The following is a 20831-nucleotide window of genomic DNA, read 5'->3' as shown; positions in this document are numbered from 1 at the left end:
TCAGAAGAATTGAGGCACCACTTGAGTTGGTGTATTGAAGCCTGGGAGATGTCTTTGTGTGTTTCCCATCCTAACTTCACCTTATCTTATCACTCTTTCCATCATTTTCCTTCGCCCAACCTCTCAAATTACTTACCATGATATTGCTCCACTTTACATATTTTTTTCAAACTGCTTCAAAAACTTGTTTTTGGACTGATGTATAGACAGGGGAAATTATGCCTACATTAATTGTTGGGGAGGAGGCTGAAAAGGCAGTATGCCCCATGGGAATATTTAGTTTGGTGAAAACAAAGCAAAATAAAACAAGGACAATGAAAACAACAACAACAAAAAAAAAAAAAAAAAAAAAAACTAACTGAAGTTGCCACACTATTTATTCCTCCATTTTCAGAGCTCTGATTGGATCTCATGAAGTAGAGGGGAGAGAGGAGGCAGTCATAGAGGGCCATCATCCCTTTATTCTTTGGGTCGACTCTGCAAAATCTCACTCAGTGGTTGTGAAAGTGTGCTCCCCAGGGGACAACATCTGCATCATTTGGGAATGTGTTGGAAATGTAAACTCTCAAGCTCCATTCTGGACCTACAGACGAGACTGGCTACATCATTTGCAGACCCCAGTGTAAAACGGACATGTGGGGTCCCACGTTAAAAAAATGAATTTCAAGATGGTGACAGCAGATTTATGAAACCAAACATGGGCTACTTCTGAGTGTGGATCACAGCCCAGGAAGCCAGCTCTGTCTATGGAAAGGGAAATTCAGGGTGGGACCCACAAACTGTGTTGATAAGAAGCCCTCCAGGTGATTCTGATGCATGGGGATGTTTGAGAACCTCTCAAAACCAAATCTTCCTTTCCTCTCTCAATCCATAGATATGACCGTGAGCTAAGAGTCTGCTAAGAGCCAAATCCGGAGGGAAACCAAAGATGATGGCCAAAACTGCAGCACTGGCTGGACTGGAGGTGAATGTGGTGGTCTTGACCCTGGGTGGTTGGAGCCACAGCTTGAGGAAGGAGGGAGATTGTGGCCATCTCAGCTGATTCCTGGACCTCCTCTGTCTGCTGTGAGCAGGATCCAGACAACTGAATGTACTTTGGTTGTGGATCAGAACATGTTGAGGTAAGAGAGGGGCAGAAATGGCCAATCTGACTTTCTCTGCTCTTCTCATTCAATCTCCTAAGTCAAGTCACCAAAGTGACCACAGCTGGGGCCATAATCAGGGGAGAAATGGGGAGGGGACTGAAGCTAATCCCTGGAGGTAGAGGTGGATGAGGTGTCTCACAGTAGACACAGGCCCTGAACCTCCTCGGAGTGGCTGGGGTCACAGCCAAGGACACAGACAGAGGAGGCCATCCCACGAGAGATGATGTCTTCCTTTCGCAGACCCCAGTATATCCTGGCCATGGCGTGAGGTACAGTGTGAGTGCCCATGGCAAGCAGCTGGAGAAATACACTTATGTGAAATAACCCCTTGGCCTGTGAGAAGACTAAAAGTTGATATTTATACACAGTTAATTATGTGGCAGGCATTGTACTAGACTACTGTGAACAACCCTCCTTGTCCCTGACCTTGGGCTGGAAATGAGTGAACAAAACAATGAGTTGACTAAATAACATGGCTTTCTAGCAGTAGAGGCAGTAGGGGCTGGCACCCTCCTAACATTTATTTGATAAATAGTATTCAACGTTATTACAAGTCAATAGCAAAATGCTATCTTTTATACTTAGAGTTGATGGCCTTTTTAAATATTTAGAGTATTTTCCTATTTATCATTTTATTTTCTCAGCAGAGGTCAGAAGGTGGCAGCCAAATTTGCCTAAGAAGCTACGTCTAGGAATTGTCTCCCCATGTGAAAGCCCACCAATTAAAAAACAAAACTGTTTTATTCACTCCTTAGGACTCTCACAACAACATAGGCAGTTCCAAGATTTTAAAAAGTTTAGTGCCATTCTATTGCTTTATCATTGAATTTGTTGGAAGCAAATTCAGGATCAATATATACACAACCCACATATACACACAACACACACAAACACATGCATACACATATTCACACACAAATGCACACACATATACACATGCACACACATATGTGCACACTTATGCACACATGCAACTATATACACATATGCATACACACATACACACATGCACACACACAGATCCACTTAGGAAATACAATTAGAAGTAAAGAAACAGAAGTGAGGGAGAGAACCGGGTTGCTGAGTGGAGGCTGGATTCCGGAGAAATTTCCAGAGGCCTGGAAATAGAACTATGAGAGCATTTCAGAGCACTTTTTTCCCTAGGGGGCCGGATGCCCAGTCATTGTGGACATCTTCATTACATACCTATAATTTTTGTGTCTCTCCATTTTCCACTTCCAGAGCTTTCTATTCTATCCCAAAGTTTCTGAAACATTTCTAATTTTATGGAAATTACTGTTTCCAGTAAAGTCAGTTTGTCAAATGTATAAACAAATCAGGTAAAATCTATAAAGCTTTGTAATAGTCTTAATATAAAAAAATCACAAATCAGAAAACAAGTTTTTATAATCCAGACATTCTGTGACAGAACAGGGTATGAATAAGTCCAGGTATAGTGTAGTAGAAATGTGCATGGCAAAAGAAGATAGGAAAGGAAATTTCTCTGAACCTGAAACCTAGAGATAAAAATGAGAAAAGAAAGAAAAGCTACCTTTCAGGCTACGACTGTCAGAGAAGTGGTCGTCAGCCAGGATCAGGGTCCCCTGAGCAGGGCTAAAACCTGTTATTGTGAGTCAGCTCTGGGAGCTCCTAGAGTGAGCGTTACCTTCCTGACTAGCTCTGATTAGCAGAACTCTTTCATTCCTGAACACTGGTGGAGAAATGAGCCCAGGAAGGTTTTCAGTGATTTTTTCCATAGGACACTCAGTGTCAAATTTAGAAGATCATGCCCCCTTTAGGTATGTCTGAAAAATGAGACAAGCAGCCACAAATGTCTTCTCTTAGATTTGCCCCTAGGATAATCCAACTCTAAGAAGACAGTTTTGAGTTCAAGGTTCCAAATAAAGGCATTAAAATACTCATGACAAATACTATTTATATAAAGTATTTACTCTGACTAGTGATTCATTAGATGAGGAATAGTCTAAAAACATGTAGTGGCCTCTCTTTCTGTGTCTTGGAGTTTAATGGATGGAGGTTCAGAATGTTGGGTGGACGAGTTGCCAGTTGACATGGGTTTGCATCCAGAAGTGCCTAGTGGCTTCTCTTTCTAGTCCCAGGGTGACATGGATTGAGGTTGGGAGTATTGGGTGGATGGGTTGCCAGTCAACATGGGTTTGCCTCCACACATGGAGGGTTTACCCATTAGACCCCCAGACCCCAGGACCATCCACAGCATGCATAGCCAGTCTCAGCTAACCAGACAAGCATGAGACGGGCATGGAGAGCGAGTCACATTCTCACCCTTAGCTGCTCCCTCCAGGTCAGGGCGTAAGCGCGCTGGCAGGGTACTGCGGGCAGGCCTGCGCTGCAGCCGGAAGCACAGAACTTGTTCTGGGGATAAATGGAAAACTCCGGTTCAATTACCGGATGTGGCCAGCCCAGCCCCTCACTGAGCTACCCCAGTGAGAAGAACCTGTGGAGATTGCAAATGTGCGTTGGCTTCATTTTTGGCTTAATCATTCAACTGATAAACTTCAGCTTGTTGGAACTCAAAGCATGTAACCATTTTGGATAATATTAATTGTACTGGGAAAGGAATCCACTGCCGCAGCAGCTCTGGAATCATGGAGGATTTTCACATTAATCATGTTCAGTTCTGCAAAGCCTCCCTTAGGAAGATTCCTAGGGAAAAAGGCACCCCACTTCAAAGAGGAGCTGACATGGATCCAAACTCCCTACCGGATGATGAAGCCAGCACTCTGGACATTGAGCTTTGTGAAATTTATCCCCTCATTGTTAGTCCTTGAGCATTTGAAGATAACACACTGTGAAGATAAGACAGTGCTGTCTTTATTCATTTTATTTACAGTGGGCTTGATAAAACATCTTCAAATTAATATTTTTTAAACTTACAAGGAAGCTGTGAATCATAGTAAAGGTGTTACAGGGAGGAAGGGGTGACACTATAAATTCTTCCTCCATCTTAGATTGCCTTTCCATAGAAGGCACATTCACACTTTTTAGAATGTTTTGTTATGGAATTCCCTCCTCCACATAAGGCTTTTTCTAAACCTCTCTGGCTGAAAGGGCTTTCTTAAATGGTGTGTGTGTGTGTGTGTGTGTGTGTGTGTGTGTCAGGGGGTGGATGGGTTAATGTTTCATGATTTCCAGGGTACGGGAATGAAATGAAAGTTGAGGCCACTAGCTACTGCCAGTTAATAAGATTCTTTGCTGTTACACTAGACTGATAAAGACAGATTTCTTATCTCTGAAAAATTCCTGAAACTTTTTTTCTGATTTGACAAATCCTAGTAAAAGAAAAACAGAAATCATAGTCCATCTCATAACACTCTATGGATTTGTAGAAGAAGACATTTTTAATGATGATCTTTGAAAGATTAAAATAAATTGTCTACCTGATATTTATTTGAGAAGTGAAATGTGATACCTTTAAATTACAAGAAAGCCTAACGTTTCCCCAGAATGAAGAAGGAACACCTATCATTCAATAGGATGAACATCCAGCTAAACAAAACAATTATTTTCCAGTTCTGAAATTTTATCTTTTGAGATGAGTACTCTCTTCAACAATGGTCCTGATTCACTAGTCACCAGTTTTACTATTTTTTGACAATTTCGGTAAAAACTTGGTGCAGGCCACTAACAGAATTAACTACGATGAAATCTAAAACTATATACTTATGGGTTTAGTTCATCCATATCTGCCTTCTCCCCAAATGCAGTTAAATGTGTCCTATTTTGATCTTGTTTCCAGAAAATAGTAGAGAATGCTTTACTTAGTCTTCTTTAATTAATATTCTATTCCTGGGGCGCCTATGAGGTTTGATGGAATAAAAACAAATCATCCGTATATACTTTCTCAAGCCTATATTTAAAAATTAAAAGAACTGTTGTTAAAACTAGTTACCATGTCTCAGATGACCTGAGCTCTGCTGTGCTCTTCTGAGCTCAGGATTTATAGAGGATTTTCACATTTATCAAGCTCAGTTCTGCAAAGCATGCCTTAGAAGAACCCTAGGGGCTTGAGGCGCCTCAGGCAAAAGGAAAACTGCACCTCTGTATACATGGCTTTATGCATGGTTATTTTTTTCCCAGAGCATCAGAGCAGTTGAAAAACATCGAAAAATAAAAAAGTACGTACATTAGAACTTATATCATTATATTAACTTAAATGTTTTATTTATGCCAAAACGGAATTTCATTATTATCTTATTTTGGGTTACTTTAATTTAAAATTATTTAAGATTATCACTTGGTCAAGAGAAATTGTCAAACATAGCAATTCTCTTGGTTGGAACCAAGAAAAACAGAGTCAATTTTGAAAATCTGATTTATGAGTTGCCTCCATTTAAGCCAGGGGCACACATTTTACCTTTTGTTTCACGTACCAGTATGGCTAAGCATGGCACTAGTTTTTTAAAAATTTTGATATTTTGTCATCAAAGATTTTCGGCATTAACTTGAATTTCAAAAATTATTACATTACGATATAGTTAATTTTGATGATTTTTTGATGCCCCCTTAAACGTTGTGTCTAGGCATCTCCCTAGTCCCAGCCCTGCTATGATACCTCTGTTTATTGCAAATGCCCACATTCAACATGCCGTGTCCTCTTTGATTAACCTTCCATTTTCATCCCCTACTTCCTCATATCCCTAAATCAAAGGGGTGGGGGATCTATTTTAAGTACCTTGGGAGAAAAGAGCATATAATTCTATTAAAGATACCAGACAAGCAATTTTTAAAAACTGGAAGTCTTGCATTCTTAGTAATAGAAATCTCTTCTAATCTCCCTTTGGTATCCCGTTTGGTTGGAGCCAAACATCTAAGCAGACAAGCACAAGAAAAAATAATGAATTCTCCTTTCACTCCTCCGATACCAATGTTGCATGAAGCAGGGAAAAACCCAGATCAAAACAAAACATTAAGTTCCCAAATATCACTCAATGTTTGTTCTTTCAAAACAGAAATTATAATAAATATTTTCTTGTTCTTGGTTTTACACTTTTGAAAACTTGTTTCTTTTCCCCTGCAAATAAAATCTTGTGCAGTTTCCACTTGGCCTCACAGGAATGTAAAGCTTTCTTTAGGTATGTGAACTGGTGGCAAAGAACAGAAGCTTCAGGAAAAAAAAAACTCAAAGGGTCAGAAACAAATAATGGGCTGTGCTTTAAGACACAATGCCACAACTTAAAGTTCTCTCTTGGGCCATATTGCCTTGTAGGTTGCTAGCTCATGGAAACCAAAATAGAGTCTAGTGATGCCCAAGTCTTTGGTAAATAGTTGCAAATGAACCAACTGGTGAAATTTGAAGCAATCTGTTAGTAATTGTTAACATTTATTAAACATTTATGATAAACTATATACTATTCTAAGAGCAGACAACTCTATATTAAAGTTGGTGCTATGGTCTATCTCTCGTCTACAGATGAGGAAGCTGGGACAGAGAAAGATTAACTAACTTATCCAAGACCACACAGCTAAGAGCCCTGGAATTGGAATTCAAACTCAAGTGATCTGGCTCTGGATCCGGCTCTGGATCCGAAGCCTTAACCAGTATGGTAAACTATACAAACGTGTTATTGATGGATAATTGACTACACAAGCATGCATTATTGATGGATAACAGCAACATGTGGCAGTTTGGGGTACTATAATATAATTTACCATCCCTATAATCTACCATCACAGTAATCTATTGTCACTATAATCCATCATCACTGCTTCTTGACTTAAATACCACTCCTTAGCCAGCCATTCTAGGGCTTCTGCCCTCAGTGCTGGCCAGCCTCTATCATGCCCCCAGCCAGTCAACATATTTACTGTTATGTCCAGGCCCTTGCTCCAAGCTCCCCAAACATCCAGACCTGTTTACATCCTCCCCAGTCTTCAAAGTTCATTGCAAATCTTTCCTCTTCTCAGAAGCCATCTCTTTCCCTTCTCCAAACTCCAAGTGGATTTATGGTCTGGAGCACTCCTTTGTCATCACAAAGATGCCTTTTTTCAATGTCAAAAATCACCCAGCTCAAGCTCCCATGTGATAGTAAATAAGTGATATCCAGTGTGGTGGATCTAAGCTAGAGATTCTTAGCCCCAGTTGCTCATTAGAATCACGTGGGGAACTTTTAAAAATCCCAATGTCCAGATTGCCATCTAGAACAAAAGAACCAGAATCTCTTAAAGGGTGGTCCAGGCATAGTTGTTCTTCAAGCTCCCCAGGTGATTCCAGGGGGCAGGTGAGTCTGAGAGGAACTGTTCCAGCACCTAACGTTTAGTACTCTGTGACATACTTAATAACAGGCCTCCTATTATTTTTAACCTCAGAGGCCTCCTCCAACAAGTCTGGAAGCTCTTACAGGCAAACGTATGCTTTGATATTTTAAGCTTTATCTACTCCAAGTGTGGATCGTGGACCAGTAGCATCAGTATCACTTGGGAGCTTGTTAGAAATTCAGATTCTCAGGTCTTCACCGGTCAGTCCTACTGATTCAGAAAGAGCATTTCACCAAGATCTGGTGATCTGTATGCACAGTAAATTTTGGGAAGCACGTGTTTATGGCATAAAGAGATCACCTATAGCTCAAGGGTAGGAGTCTCAAGCCTCAAAATGTCACTAAAATAAATATTCACTTATTAATGAATGCATTTTACCTCATGGCATTATTATCAGCCTTTTGGGTTGTTCCTAGGCCTATACCTAGCAGGAAAAAAAGCCAAACATTTTCTTCTCCTCCTTACTAAGTCAGTCTTCCCCAAATGTTTTCTATTCTCTGATAATGCCAGTCCTTGACATACACAGATATCCCATGAGCTCTCCTGCCTTTCCTGGAAGCCCAGACACTCACCTAAGACCTTGGTCTAGAGTCAGCTTGGCTAGACCTTGTAATTCTACCTCTTACTTTCATAGGGGTAGAGAACAGAAGAGGCTAGACAATTGTACAGCTTGGGATGGGCTCAATATGCATGCTGCTTCTCCTAATAGTAGAGGAAGAAACGTTCAATTTTTACCTTGGCATTTATGTGCAAAGAACATACTTGAAAACCACATGAAAATAACTTCTATCAACTGCTCTTTAAAGTGCAAAATTTATCTAGTTAATAATGCCACACAAAAGCAGAAATTTGGCCAGTCAAAAATCAGTGGATTTTTAGGTGTGTGTTTTCTAGCTTTGTCACAGAGTACCAGTGATATGTTATAAATACAGCTTAATGAGGGATTCACAAATAGATATGTCACTATGTCTGTTTTTTTTTTTGTTTGTTTTTTGCAAAACAGAGGGAAATAAGTGAGTTCATTAAAATTCTGCTGGTACATAATCTGTTGGAAGAAAAGCCATTTGTTAGTATAAAAACTTAAGTTAGAACTTAAACCTTGATGAGGGTTAGAAAGATAGGAAAAATTTAAGTGTAAGGCCAATTCTCTGATATGATAAGCAAGACCATGAAATGCTAGCCCATTTACACAATTTGAATGTATTTTTATTCCCTCATGGCTCTTGAGGCTTGAATCTGGGCAAAACGTCTTACTTGAACCAGAATTTGGCCTGATAATGATTATCATAGACATGGATTTTTAAAAGTGCATTTGAAAGGGTGATCCAATTAAAAGGTCATTCCTGCTCGGCTGGAGATGGAGTGAAGCTGAATTTAGCAGTGCTATTAATGTAATGACCTGGGAAAGAAGGAGACCAAACAATATGGAACCCTTTTTCAGCAAATTTCTCTAAATAATATAATTTTTAAAATATCTGAAATAATCATAACTGAAAATTAATTTATCAAATTCAACATTATCATACAGGAATAACTTAACATGTGTCATTGTTTCTAAGAAATAAGACATACCATTATTTTATATAGGACTAAGAAAGAAAAAAAATGCTATGAATTACATTAGGACATGCCATTGATTATAAGATTATAAATCTCAATTTCAGAGATGATAAAACATGGGGGGAAAATGTGTCTTAGAATTGTTGAAATTCAGTAGATTAAAAGTATAACACAAATGATAATTTTATAAGAGAATAGCAACAACTTTTTCTGTCACAAATTTAAGGCTTGGTGTCATGGTGGTGATATTCCTTCTGGTTAATGATGCAATATAATATCCTTAACAAGCTTTGCCAAATGCTCAGTGCCCCCCCACACTGTGCCTCTGTAGCAAAGGTTGGGATTAACCATAAAATCTGGCTAATGCAGAAATTCAGGGCTCCTCCTTTGGGGGTAAAAATGGCAGCAAATCATAGCCTGAAGCATGACTTGCATTTTCCTCTTTGTAAACATGGATGCATGTGGAGACCAGTGTGCATTTTTATCAACAGCATACTAGCCATAAAGAAAGAGAGAGCCAAGAGGGTGCACAGCTCTAATTTCACATGGGCACATAGGCCTTGGCCAAGGCCTGTCCTGTGGTTTGGTAATGGGTCACTCCCGCTGGTATAGCTGTGCACACGGCCAGCCAGGTGCAGGCTTAGGGGCCCTGAAGCGCAGTCATCAGAATGCTAGAAGCAGAATTGCTGATGTGCATTATAGTCCTTTGAGCTTCTTGCCAGTGATTTATTGCTTCCACCCCCCCCCGCAAGTAAATACAGCCAAAAAACCTCAAGAGGCTAGAGAAAGCTGAAAATGAAACAGAAAAATATGATAAAGTGGTTTTTAATTCAGTAAATGGATTGGTAGGACTCAAGAATTTTCTGACTAGGGGGACTGAACGCAGTCACCAGAAAGTTGCCAAAATTCCACTTCAGGTCACCCTGCCTGGAGTTATGTAAACCTTTCTAGTACTTCAGAAATGGAAATAGAAATCCCTAATGTGATTTTAGAAGGCGGAAAACTGGCATACTCACGATGATTGGGAAGCCTTTCTTCTGAGTAAGTAGTCCACAACATCAGGATCAGTCTCTAACAGGCTGATGAGCACTTCGTTCTGGAGATCCGGGGGAACCTGGAGGGGCCACATGTTGAGGCATAAATCAAACCATTCCAGAAACAGGCAAAATATGGTCATTGGCAACTTTACTATAGTGTGAAACACAGTCTTAAGAGTAGTAGGAGAGCAGAGTGGTTAAAACCAAACCTACGACAATCCATACAGACAGTTTAATTCTTAGGACAAGCTGGATGATTACCAAATAGTCATATTCAATCCAAAATGTCACCCTTCATATGCTGGAGATACAACCTAACCACCTGGATGCCTTTGTTGCTCAGGCTAGATTTTCTTGGCTTTGAATGGCAAAATATCATGGTCAAGAAGAATGGTGTCTATAATTTATTGACCCAGTGGGAACACTTTTTAGAGTTCATATTTATAATTATGCCAAGACAATAGGTATAAATGATGACTGTCTTGGGCAGTTCTGGAACATCTGATCGGTTTCTTAACAGGGCAGGCCTTTGAGCCAGACTGCTTGTGTTCGAATCCCAGCTCCACCACTTACTAGCGGTGGGGTCTTCAACAAGGTACAGTGCCAAGGCCCTTTCTAGGTCTCAGTTTACCCATCTGTAACATGGGAATAACAATAGTACACACCACAAAGAGTTTCTGTGGCAATTAAATGACTCACTCTATGTTGAGACTTGAGAACAGCACTTGGTCAATAGTAAACAGTCAAAGAAATGCTGGCTACTACATTTAGACATGTCACTTTGTTATTCAGAGCCTGCCTTCACTCCTTTCTTGTACCTTGGTCCATCACCAATTAAAAGTTTCCCACTTCATAATTGGATAGGCACCCAATAGAGTTCTGTAGACGAGCGCCACATGTTTCTCTAAGCCTAATCCACAGTACATATTCTAGGATGGCTTTACAATCCTAAGTCATCGGAGTGGAAATGTTCTGTGAGAAATGATTGAACCCAGATCTGACTGACGGTTTCCTATTCCACAGAAGCTGATAGCTCAACCAAAGGAAACTCAAACTACTGAGAGAAAATAAATTTTTAGTCTGATTCTCTCACACTCTGACTCAGAAAGAAGACTTGTTACAACTACAGGGACAAGTCTTTTGAGAATAAGTGGCTGATGGAAAAATTTGCCTCTTGCCTCTTATAGAACTCTGTGGTTCTTGAGCTCTGAGAAGCTGGAAACAATTTTATTAATAAAACCAGGGATGAGAAGCAAGAAAATGCATTCTTTCTCTTATAAATCTGTTCCTTCTACTTTATCCCAAAATCTTCATCAATGACATTGCCAAACCCTAGTCACACAAGCTCAAAATCATGTATTCAAGCCTCTCTGTGTCTTCCTCCTCCCATTTAGAGCCAGGAGGCCTTCTTGGTTTCATCTCTGTTACTTCTTTCCTCCCTCTTCCCATCCAACTGCAATGACCCAAGTTCAAGCCCTAATTATCTCTTTGTAGTGGTCATCTGTTGGCCATTACAAGCCTCCATTTCCCTCTTCTTAAACAGTTATACCCCAACTTCCTCTGGAAATCCAACTGCTCCCCAACCCTTAGCTCAAGGTTGAAGCGTGCACCCTAGTCTAAGCCTATTATCATTCCATTCCCACCCACCATGGTTGCCTGAGCAACAGGCATGTGACTCCATTAGAGGCAATGAAAAGCCATGAGAATTTTCTTGAGACTTCTGAGAGAAAAGACACAGGGCCTATAGCCGTACGGGGCCTGACAATTGTGCTGACAATTGAGCAAATGATACCAAGAAATGAAGAGACAAAAAAGGGGTGTCTTGATATTATTTGAGTCCTGGGTCAAGCTATGTCTGAAGCCATATTTTCTTTTGGATTATTCAGCTATGTGAGTCCCCAAATTTCTTAAACTAGTTTGAGTTTTTAGTTGGAAAGACAAATACGTACTTGATGGACCTTTCATACAACAGCTTGCTTATTTGTGCGTTATTTCCTTCACATATGCATCAAATTTCTTGTGTATATGGTTGTTAGAATGCTCTGATCAAGACACTCGCTTGCTGGAAATCCTCTTTATCTCCATAGCTGAAGACACGCACTCACTTGCTCTCTTCCATCTCTATTTTCCATCTTCTCCCCTAGGAGCCACCCCCAAACACCCTCTACTTCAGCACCACTGTGTTTCTCCCTCTGGCCTTCTCCCACCTCCATCCCTTCTACCCATTGCGTAGATATTGGGTGAATGCTTCCTGAGTGCCAGGCAGTGGGTGCTACGATTCCGATTCCACTACAAACCAAACAGACAAGAACTCTTGTCCTCATGATGCTGGAAATGAATGTGGAAAGACAGACGTTAAACAAATACACAAGGAAAACAGAAAGAGAAGCAAAGAAGGACGACAGGAGATGCTGGGGAGGGGCGCTGCAATTTTAAATAGCATGATCAGGTCCCAAAGAAGCTGACATTTTAGCATAGAACTGAAGTTGATGAAGGAGTTGGAGAAAATCATTCTAGGCAGATGGAAGGAAAAAATATCAGTGATAAGGATCTTGAGTCAGGAGCAGCCAGGAGGTTTATTTTTTGTATCATATGTGACTCTCACTTGGTAACAAATGCAAATAGAAAGGGTCATGGCTATAAATCTATCTATAGCTTCTTTTTTAAAAAATCCATTTCAAAAAAAACCTACAGTACCATTTTGGCTTGGAGACACTATTTACAAATAAATAAAAAGATATAGCTTAAAAATGTAGATCCATGTATTACAGGAAGTATAGATAATATTTTCCTATGTATTATACAAAACTGATTACAGTGCATATAATTCATTAATTAAATTAATTAATTTATGATCCATTATTTAATTTATAATCCATTTTGTTATTAAATAACTTAAGGTAGCTTCAAAAATTCATATGATTAAACCACAGGTTTTTTTTCTTTTTTTAATAAAGGAATAGTTCAGAAAATTGGGGCCAGTGGGAAAATGAGGTAAGAATTTGAAATGATGCCTGGAACTGATTTTTTTAATGTTCATACAACAGCATTCAAGGCTGTTTTCTTATAATTCCTTTAACCTTTGGCCATAGCTTCACATTTCATTTCCTCTCATTTAATAAAAATTTCTAATTACTGGCTTAGTTCAATTGGATGAGCATTCATTTTTCTATTAATTTAGGTACTTAATGGAGAAACAAAAGGCAAATGAATAAACTGATAGGAAACAGCAGCTTACAGTATGTAAGAATGAAATATCCAGGCAGAGCATCCACTTGTGTGTACATTTTCAGGAATTAGGATGCTGTCAAAAAATATCCCACTGAGTCAACAGCCCCTGAAATCATTTTGGCTCTGCTGCTTCTAATTAATGTAAACTGGGACACATCAATCACTTTCTTTAGGATTCTGTTCCCGCATCTGCAAATCTTAAAGGTATATATCCATTCTCTTTAATGGGAGTGTTATGGGAATCAAAAGGGCTAACAAATTTGAAAATACCTTACCAATTGCAAAGAGGGATAGTAATAAAAATGTTTAATTAGAAATAGATGAAATAATAACTTAAACACTTAAAAGAAAAAATAAAAGCAGATAACAAGGAGATGGGCAATATTTGTGATTTTTTGTTTATTTATTTTTTTTTTACTAACAGTCATCTACCTCTGTCTCTGTTTCCATTCATCCACGGACAAGAATCACACTCTTCTCTTGCTTGTGGGTAATTAAGGTATGGGATTTTCTCTGCTTCCAACCTCCCTCTGAATTTCTGGAGTTACAGTCTATGACCTCTTGGCCCCTCAACTGCAACGGTCTGGAAGCCAGACTCTGTGTAGCCTTCCCCTTCTGGTTCCTTCTCTTTCACCAGACCTTGAGTCTTCCTGCTGGTCAAATAATTAGAAGGTAAGTTTCCTGAAGGCAGGGATTATCTGACTTCTCCACCTGGAACTGATACAGGCTCCTAAGGTTGTAGTTTTCTGTTAGCCTCCCTCACAGGTCAAGATCATATATACCAATTTCTGGCCAAGGTACCCTAAGGGGGGCCTTGTAGAAGCTTCTGGAAAAGGTTCTCCTCCATATTGAAAAGTGGTGCATAAGAGAAAATGTCATCGCTTGATGCAATGATGGCTGCAAGAGATGCTGATAACAACTGCAGTAATTTTGCAGCTGAAGATGGCAGAGCAGAGAGAGCAACGTACCACTGAGCTGCTAACATTGTGCCCCTCTAGGCTTCTCACTATGTGAGATAACAAATGGTGTTTGAAGCCACCTGCAGTTAATTATTCTCCTTGCCAGTCAAATGCTTCCTAAATGATGTCTCATGTTCCTCCTTTAAATTTGCCTTCCTACTCTTTTCTCTCTGGAAGCTCTTACCCGCATTTCCATGACCCTCACCCATTTATCCACTCACCCACTCAATTTTATGCTCTTCCAGAACACAAGCTAGGGTGGTGTTTTCTACCCAATGGATGCTCAATTAATGTTGTTGAAATAGCTAATAATAATAATAATAATATAAAATCACCCAGGATTATGGTCTGCATGATGTATACTTCTTATGTTGTCCTTGTCTAGATGTTTCTCTCTACTTATCAGTAGTACTAATGTCATGCTGTAGCACCATCTTCTTGATATTCATTTCTAGAGTGAGAAAAATACATTTCCTTTCCCACCTGAAGATCATCAGAATTTTCCTAAGTTCTTAAGCTAATTTTCTTATCAATACAAAAACTCCAAAAATGAAAAGTATAGCTCAATAATTAAATGATATTTTCCTTTTCTGCTTCTGGGATTTTGTATATAACAAAATGGGAATTAAGGAGTAGGCTAGTGAAAGACATATTACTTTTTTTAATCAAGCAATTCTACATGTTAAAAGGAAGAAACAAAACCTAGCCCAAAGTGATTCTTCACTTAACAATTCATTGTTTCATATCAAAATTTGTGCTGGGTTTTAGTCAACTATTTAGTAATTCTAGATATTTTCTAAGGGTACCATTTATGGTTGTGTTTATGCAGGGACTCAACTCCTTAGATTTTAATGAGTTCCTTCAAAGCATAATGCTATTCCAAAAATCAAAAGAACTTTGGACTCTCCTGCTTCAGAGAAAAAATGTAAACACTGTGCATATGAAGGAATAAAACTGTCACAATTAAAATCTACCCTATCAAATTTAAAATGAAACCTTGAATGATTGCCTAGGGTATAACTGCTGTGGGGTAGTTTATTCCATAAACCACTGAGAGGGAAAAATGGTATGAGTTTTCTCCATTTACTAAGTCACCATAACAAACTGTTAAGGGCTGCTCAAAGAGCAATTCCCAGGATCCAGCCCTACTGTACTTGCTGCTGGGTGTTCCACACCAATCCACCACTTTTCACTTGACCAAGAAGGATGCTTTGGCATTTAAAACCCAGCAAAAGTAAATATCAGTGGAAATCATGATGACATTTTATAGTTAACAAACACACTAAAAGAAATCACTTTGGCTGTTTATGGGAGCAAAAGCTCAAACAAGGGCAGGCCCAGCTGAGAACCTTTGGTGCGGCTCTGTTGTGACAGGTGGTTTAATAATTTAAGGGGATCTGGATGCACCAGAGGGTCAAGATGCATTAAGTTCAACAAATATTTCTCAAGTGCCTGATACATGCCAGGCAGCGTGTTTTGGCAATTGGAGCACATCAGTGAACAAGTACAGTGGAAGAACCCAGGACTCACAGAGCTATGTTGGGGAATGATTCAAGTAAGTAAGATGAAGAAAAATTAGCAGTCTTTGCTCCATGATGACAGGTTAAGAGAAGTGGAAACGGCTCAGGTGTGATATGCTTTTGCTCTCTGCCACCTGTGTGTGATGCCCACAGGACACATGTTCTGTCTTTGCAGACAGGGACAAGGTGAGCAGCTTCCAGCCTATGAAGGCTCTTGAAGCCTTCTGCTGGCCTGAACATGGAGTAGATGAATGCTACAATTAGTCCAGCAGTATTAATGCTGTTTAAGGTCTCCTTCACTCCCCATTTTCAGATTGGCTAAAATATATATATTAGTACTTTTCTTCTCCCCCAAATGGACTCTGTATCTGAGATGCCACATCAAAGTAAGTGCCTCTTCCTTTGTGTCGGGAGGCATCATGCTGTAGAAATTATTCACTTAGCCACTGTATCACTTGGGCAAAGGAACTTGGCTCACTCCTCATGAAATGGTGGTGAAATTTAGATAAGCCGATGATGTACATAATGACTAGCCCAACCCCCCGGCACATAAACAGGCGTAGTTTTGCTATTTAGAAAAGGAAATGGAAATCATATATAATCATCTGGCTATATTGGGAGGGGTGGTTTCTTGTTTGATGACCTGGATGATTGTTTGACTCCCGACTTGGCGTGCAAAGAAGCTTTAAGAAAATGCAATTTGCATTGGGGAATGAAGAGAACACAAAGAAAATCTTGGCTTCTGAGCTTGGAATCCTCCTCACAGCCTCTGACCCTTGCTCCCAGTAGTGCTCATTCGAAATTTCCCACGTGTGCTGAGCTGGTCCCCAGCTCAGGCTGACGACCCCATGGGGTGGGAATGCGCTGGCTTTCCCACGTCTCCACTGCACTCCAGAATTTTCATCAGTCTGCAAGGGTGGTGCCTTATCTTCCTTGCCCCTCTCTGAAAAAAAAGCCCTATTAAGAATTATACACCGTTAGCTTAGAATGAGCTGACAGTTTTCTCCACTTTGCTCTGAAGCTCTTATTAATTTCAAGAGCAAGATGAGTTTTCTCTGAGATTCCCAATGTTGGTTACAGAAGCAACAACTTTCAGTACAATTAGTGTGTCAAGGATTCAGTCGGTGAGTATTTTCTGCTTTGGATGATACCAATGACCGTTTCTAAATATTCACGATTCTTATCTTTTATTTCCAGTTCCCCCAGAGAGTATTATTTTATGCTAGCCAGTTTTTAAATAGTTGTTGATATCAGAAATGCAGGGTCATGATTTAGAGGTAAGGGAATCCAAGAGGTATATGGACACTGGACCAAAAACAAATGACAAATATACTTTTTTTAGCAATAGAGTTGCAGTATTTATTCAACAAATAATGACTGAGGACCCACCTTCTTCTGCCACGTACTTTCTAGGTGCTGTGAATGTCAGTAAGCAGAACAAGCAAAAATCCAAGCTTTCATGAGGTTTGCATTCTATTAGGTCTCAATAAGCATAATAAATAAGTAAATTATATAATGAGTTAAAAGGTGATAAATGTTATGGAAAAAAAGAACAGCAGAATAAGGATCTAGGGAGAATGTGTGTGTGGAAGCAGGTGACAGCATTATACACAGTGGTCAGGGTGGGCTTGATTTCCAAGATGACACCTGAATGTGCTTTGAAAGGGCAGGCACTTTATCACTTTAATGTAATAATGGCAGCAATCTTTTTATTTTTAGTGCCTAGTATATGCCAGTCCTGTCCTAGGTGCCTTAAAATGTCATTTCTAATTCTCAAAACAATCCTGAGATAAAGGTCGCTTTATCTCTTCTGTTTTTTACAACAGGAAAATGAAGGCTTAGGGTTTCTAAGTGTGGGGCCCAAGAACACATGGCAAATAAACAGCTGAGCAGGGATTTGAATTTTGATAGCTCATTCTAAAGCTTGTGGTCTTTACACCATTCTGGTGTTTCCCAAGACGTGGTTTTTCAAGGTGTGGTTAAGAAACTACCAGAGCCTCCTGGAGGTGTTCATTAGAAAGCACAGATTCCTGGGCCCAATCCCAGTGTTGCTCAATCCGATTCTCTGGAGTGCAGCCTAGGAATCTGTATGTCTAACAAGTTTCCTTGTCACTCTGCGGCATGCTCAAATTTGAGGACCACTGTTACAATATGCTGCCTGGGTCTTGCCATAGAGTGGTCATGATGTCTGTTATCACGGTATATTTCCAGCTCTAGGGTTTCCAAAACACTGCCTAAAAAGAAAACAACCAATGCAGAAGACTCTTGAATTGTGTGTCATCTTCTGAATCTAGTTGCCTCTTCTGTATTATGGGACAAAGCCAGGTTCTTTTCTGCCCTTTCGCATTAACTCAGATACTGGCCACTTGGGAGAGGCAGTCTCAGCATCAGGAAATGAAGGACATTATAACACTCAGAACAAACTCTGGGTCCCTGCCAGGCCCCTGGGTTTCTATATCCCTTTCATGAATTCTTCTGTGGAATCACTGCCTCCAGGTCTGCTCTGCCTTCAAGGACAAGTTCATAGCCACCTTTCCTAACAAGTCTTCCTCTCTAATGCCAATGGAAGTGATGCCTCCCTTCTCCCTTTCCAAGCTCATAAACCCTTCCAAGGACTGTGAAACTGCACAATTGCTAATTACTTTTAACCATCAGGTCCTGTCTAGCTTCATTCTTCCTTGTTTGGAATTATAATAATTCTGAAAGCTTCTTAAAAAAGCAAAACAAAACAAAATAAAATAGCTATATACATGATTGCATTTTTGTCCACCCACATAGACCAGCTTTGCAGACCAACCGCCAGCCTTAGTATAACTAACTAGATTCTGAAATGCCAAATATGCCAGGAAAATCTAAAATGCGATGAGATTAATTTTCTTCTGTGCTTTATAAAAATAAAGGAAGGGAAGTGCTAGGGCATAGAACTATGCAGATTTTTAGAATCAGAAGAGATTTTGGGTAATATTCGTTCAAACCTAGTCTTTTTTAACTAGAAAAAGACAAATCTAAGAAGATGAGGTCATGTAGCTAATGCATAGCAGAGATAGGACTATAGTAAAGTTTTCTGGTTCCAGAGCCAGTTTCTTTTTATAGACTCAGCATTGGGATCTTTGTTCTCCCCCCCTCACTCCACTAGTCTTTTTCTCAATATGTAATTCCCATAATTTGTCTAAGGAGAATAAGAATGACTACGTTAATACTTAACCTCCTCTGAGAAAGACATCCTTAGTTTTCCATGCCCAAACCTTTTCATACACATAAGGAGTAAGGGTTGGTAATATGGAAATCATACATCACAGCACTACCATTGAGTCATTCATTAATTCAACCAATATGTATTGTGTTCCTGCCGTGCCCCAGGCATAGGGGTAATGCAGTAAAGAAAGTACTGTATATGGAAATGGAAAAAAAATCACCCTGACATGGAGCTTACATTCTCGTGTGGGAAACACACAACAAACGAGAAATTAGTAAAACCCTGTGCCAGTAGTAGTGAGTGCTAAGGAGAAAAAGTGGGGAAAGGAAATAGGGAGTGAAGGTGTGTGTGTAGGATGGGGGAAGTTGCATTTTAGACAAGGTGGCCAGGAAAAGCCTCTTTGAGAAGAAAAGACCATAACTGGGGAACAACTAGGAGCTACTGCCTAATAGAATCTTCACATCAATCCCTACAGGGAATGGCAAACAAACATCCAGTTTGGAAAAGGCTGGAAAAGGAGGGATACTGATGTTTTATGCTGTTCTTAGTAATTCAGGTGGCAGGAAATGGAGAGAAGAATGGCACAATGAAAATAGCAGTAGCTGTACTTTCAAAGAAGCCAGGAAGAGTTTTGTTAGTGTCTGGGTTGAAAAGAAACACTTAATGCTTTGTGGTTTCATATAAAGGAGAACTTTGTTTAGAATACAGAATTTAGATAATAGAATTAGGATTGATGAGAGGTATTATTTTGTTAAAAAAAATCCAGAGAACACGAAGTAATGCCAAGACTACTTGGCAAGATGATATGTGACTTAAAACTTGAAGAAAATGTTGAAAAGTTCAAACACTTGTTTCATCCAAGTATGTAATTAATTATGAGGCTTTTGGCTGAAGTGTGAAATTTATAGAGTCAATGACGAATTCAACATTTTTTTTATGAATTCAACATTTTTTGAGAGCTTATCATGTGCAACATAGGGACAGTGCTTCAGAGACACAATGAGGAGCAAGACACCATTCTACCTCAGTGAACTTTTCACTGTGGTCCATTTTCTCTTCTTCTTGGGCATTCAACCAGACTACATTTCCCAGCCTCCCTTGCAGTTAAGTGTGGCTTGTGGATAAGTTCTGGCCAATAGGATTTGAGTGGATATGATGGATGCCCTTTCTGGGGTTACCCATACAATCTCAGGGAATAGCAGAGTCTCAAGATGCAAGGAGCTGGGGTTCCTAAATCACCAGACAACTGGAAGGATGTCCACTAAACATCTGATCAAACTTTGTGTCAAAGAGATATTTATATCTGTTGTGTTCAAATACTGAGATTTGAGGCAGCTCGTGTTATCTAACTACTATAATTAACACTTGCATAGGCTTTTACAGTTTACATAATGCTTTCACATATCAAATAATTCTGGTAAGCACCCTGGGAATTAGGACATATTTTTATTTTTTCCATTTCATAGGAGCTAAAATTTATGCTTAATGGGTATTGAATTACTTGGTCACAATTACATAGGTGTAAGATACAGGGGGACAAATATTCTAAACCATTGGCTCTCAAATTTACAAAAAAATAATCAGTGTAAGACAAGCATGGAGATAAATCTAATGCAAGGCATTTGATAAGTGTAGCCAATCTATTAAGGGGATTCAAAAGAGGCAACTGCCAATCTTGCTTGAAGGAGCCACAAAGAGCTCTAGAGGAATAGGTAGGCTTTATGGTGTTTTCAAACAGACAAGAGAAAGAGGGAAGAAACGTGGAGAAAGTTCCTGTAAATTTTGACATGCAATATGAGTGGTGAACAGAAATAGAAGGGAGTTGGCATTTGTTCTAATGTTTCAGGGGAAGTTGGAGCAAGCAATGCAGTTTTACGAAGGAAAAC

The 20831-nt window shown here is 39.6% G+C and overlaps 1 protein-coding gene across 1 annotated transcript in view; it reads right to left on the bottom strand.

The window, feature by feature from the left end:
• ARHGAP6 (Rho GTPase activating protein 6) overlaps positions 1–20831 on the bottom strand; it is a 476144-nt gene that overhangs the window by 7837 nt on the left and 447476 nt on the right. Inside the window, exon 10 of the mRNA XM_069463487.1 lies at positions 10019–10116. Coding sequence (XP_069319588.1) covers positions 10019–10116 — 98 coding nt within the window. The remainder of the gene's footprint in view (positions 1–10018; positions 10117–20831) is intronic.

This window comes from Eulemur rufifrons, chromosome 30 (assembly GCF_041146395.1).
Source record: "Eulemur rufifrons isolate Redbay chromosome 30, OSU_ERuf_1, whole genome shotgun sequence".
NCBI lineage: Eukaryota > Metazoa > Chordata > Mammalia > Primates > Lemuridae > Eulemur > Eulemur rufifrons.
This window is presented reverse-complemented; position numbering and strand designations above follow the sequence as displayed.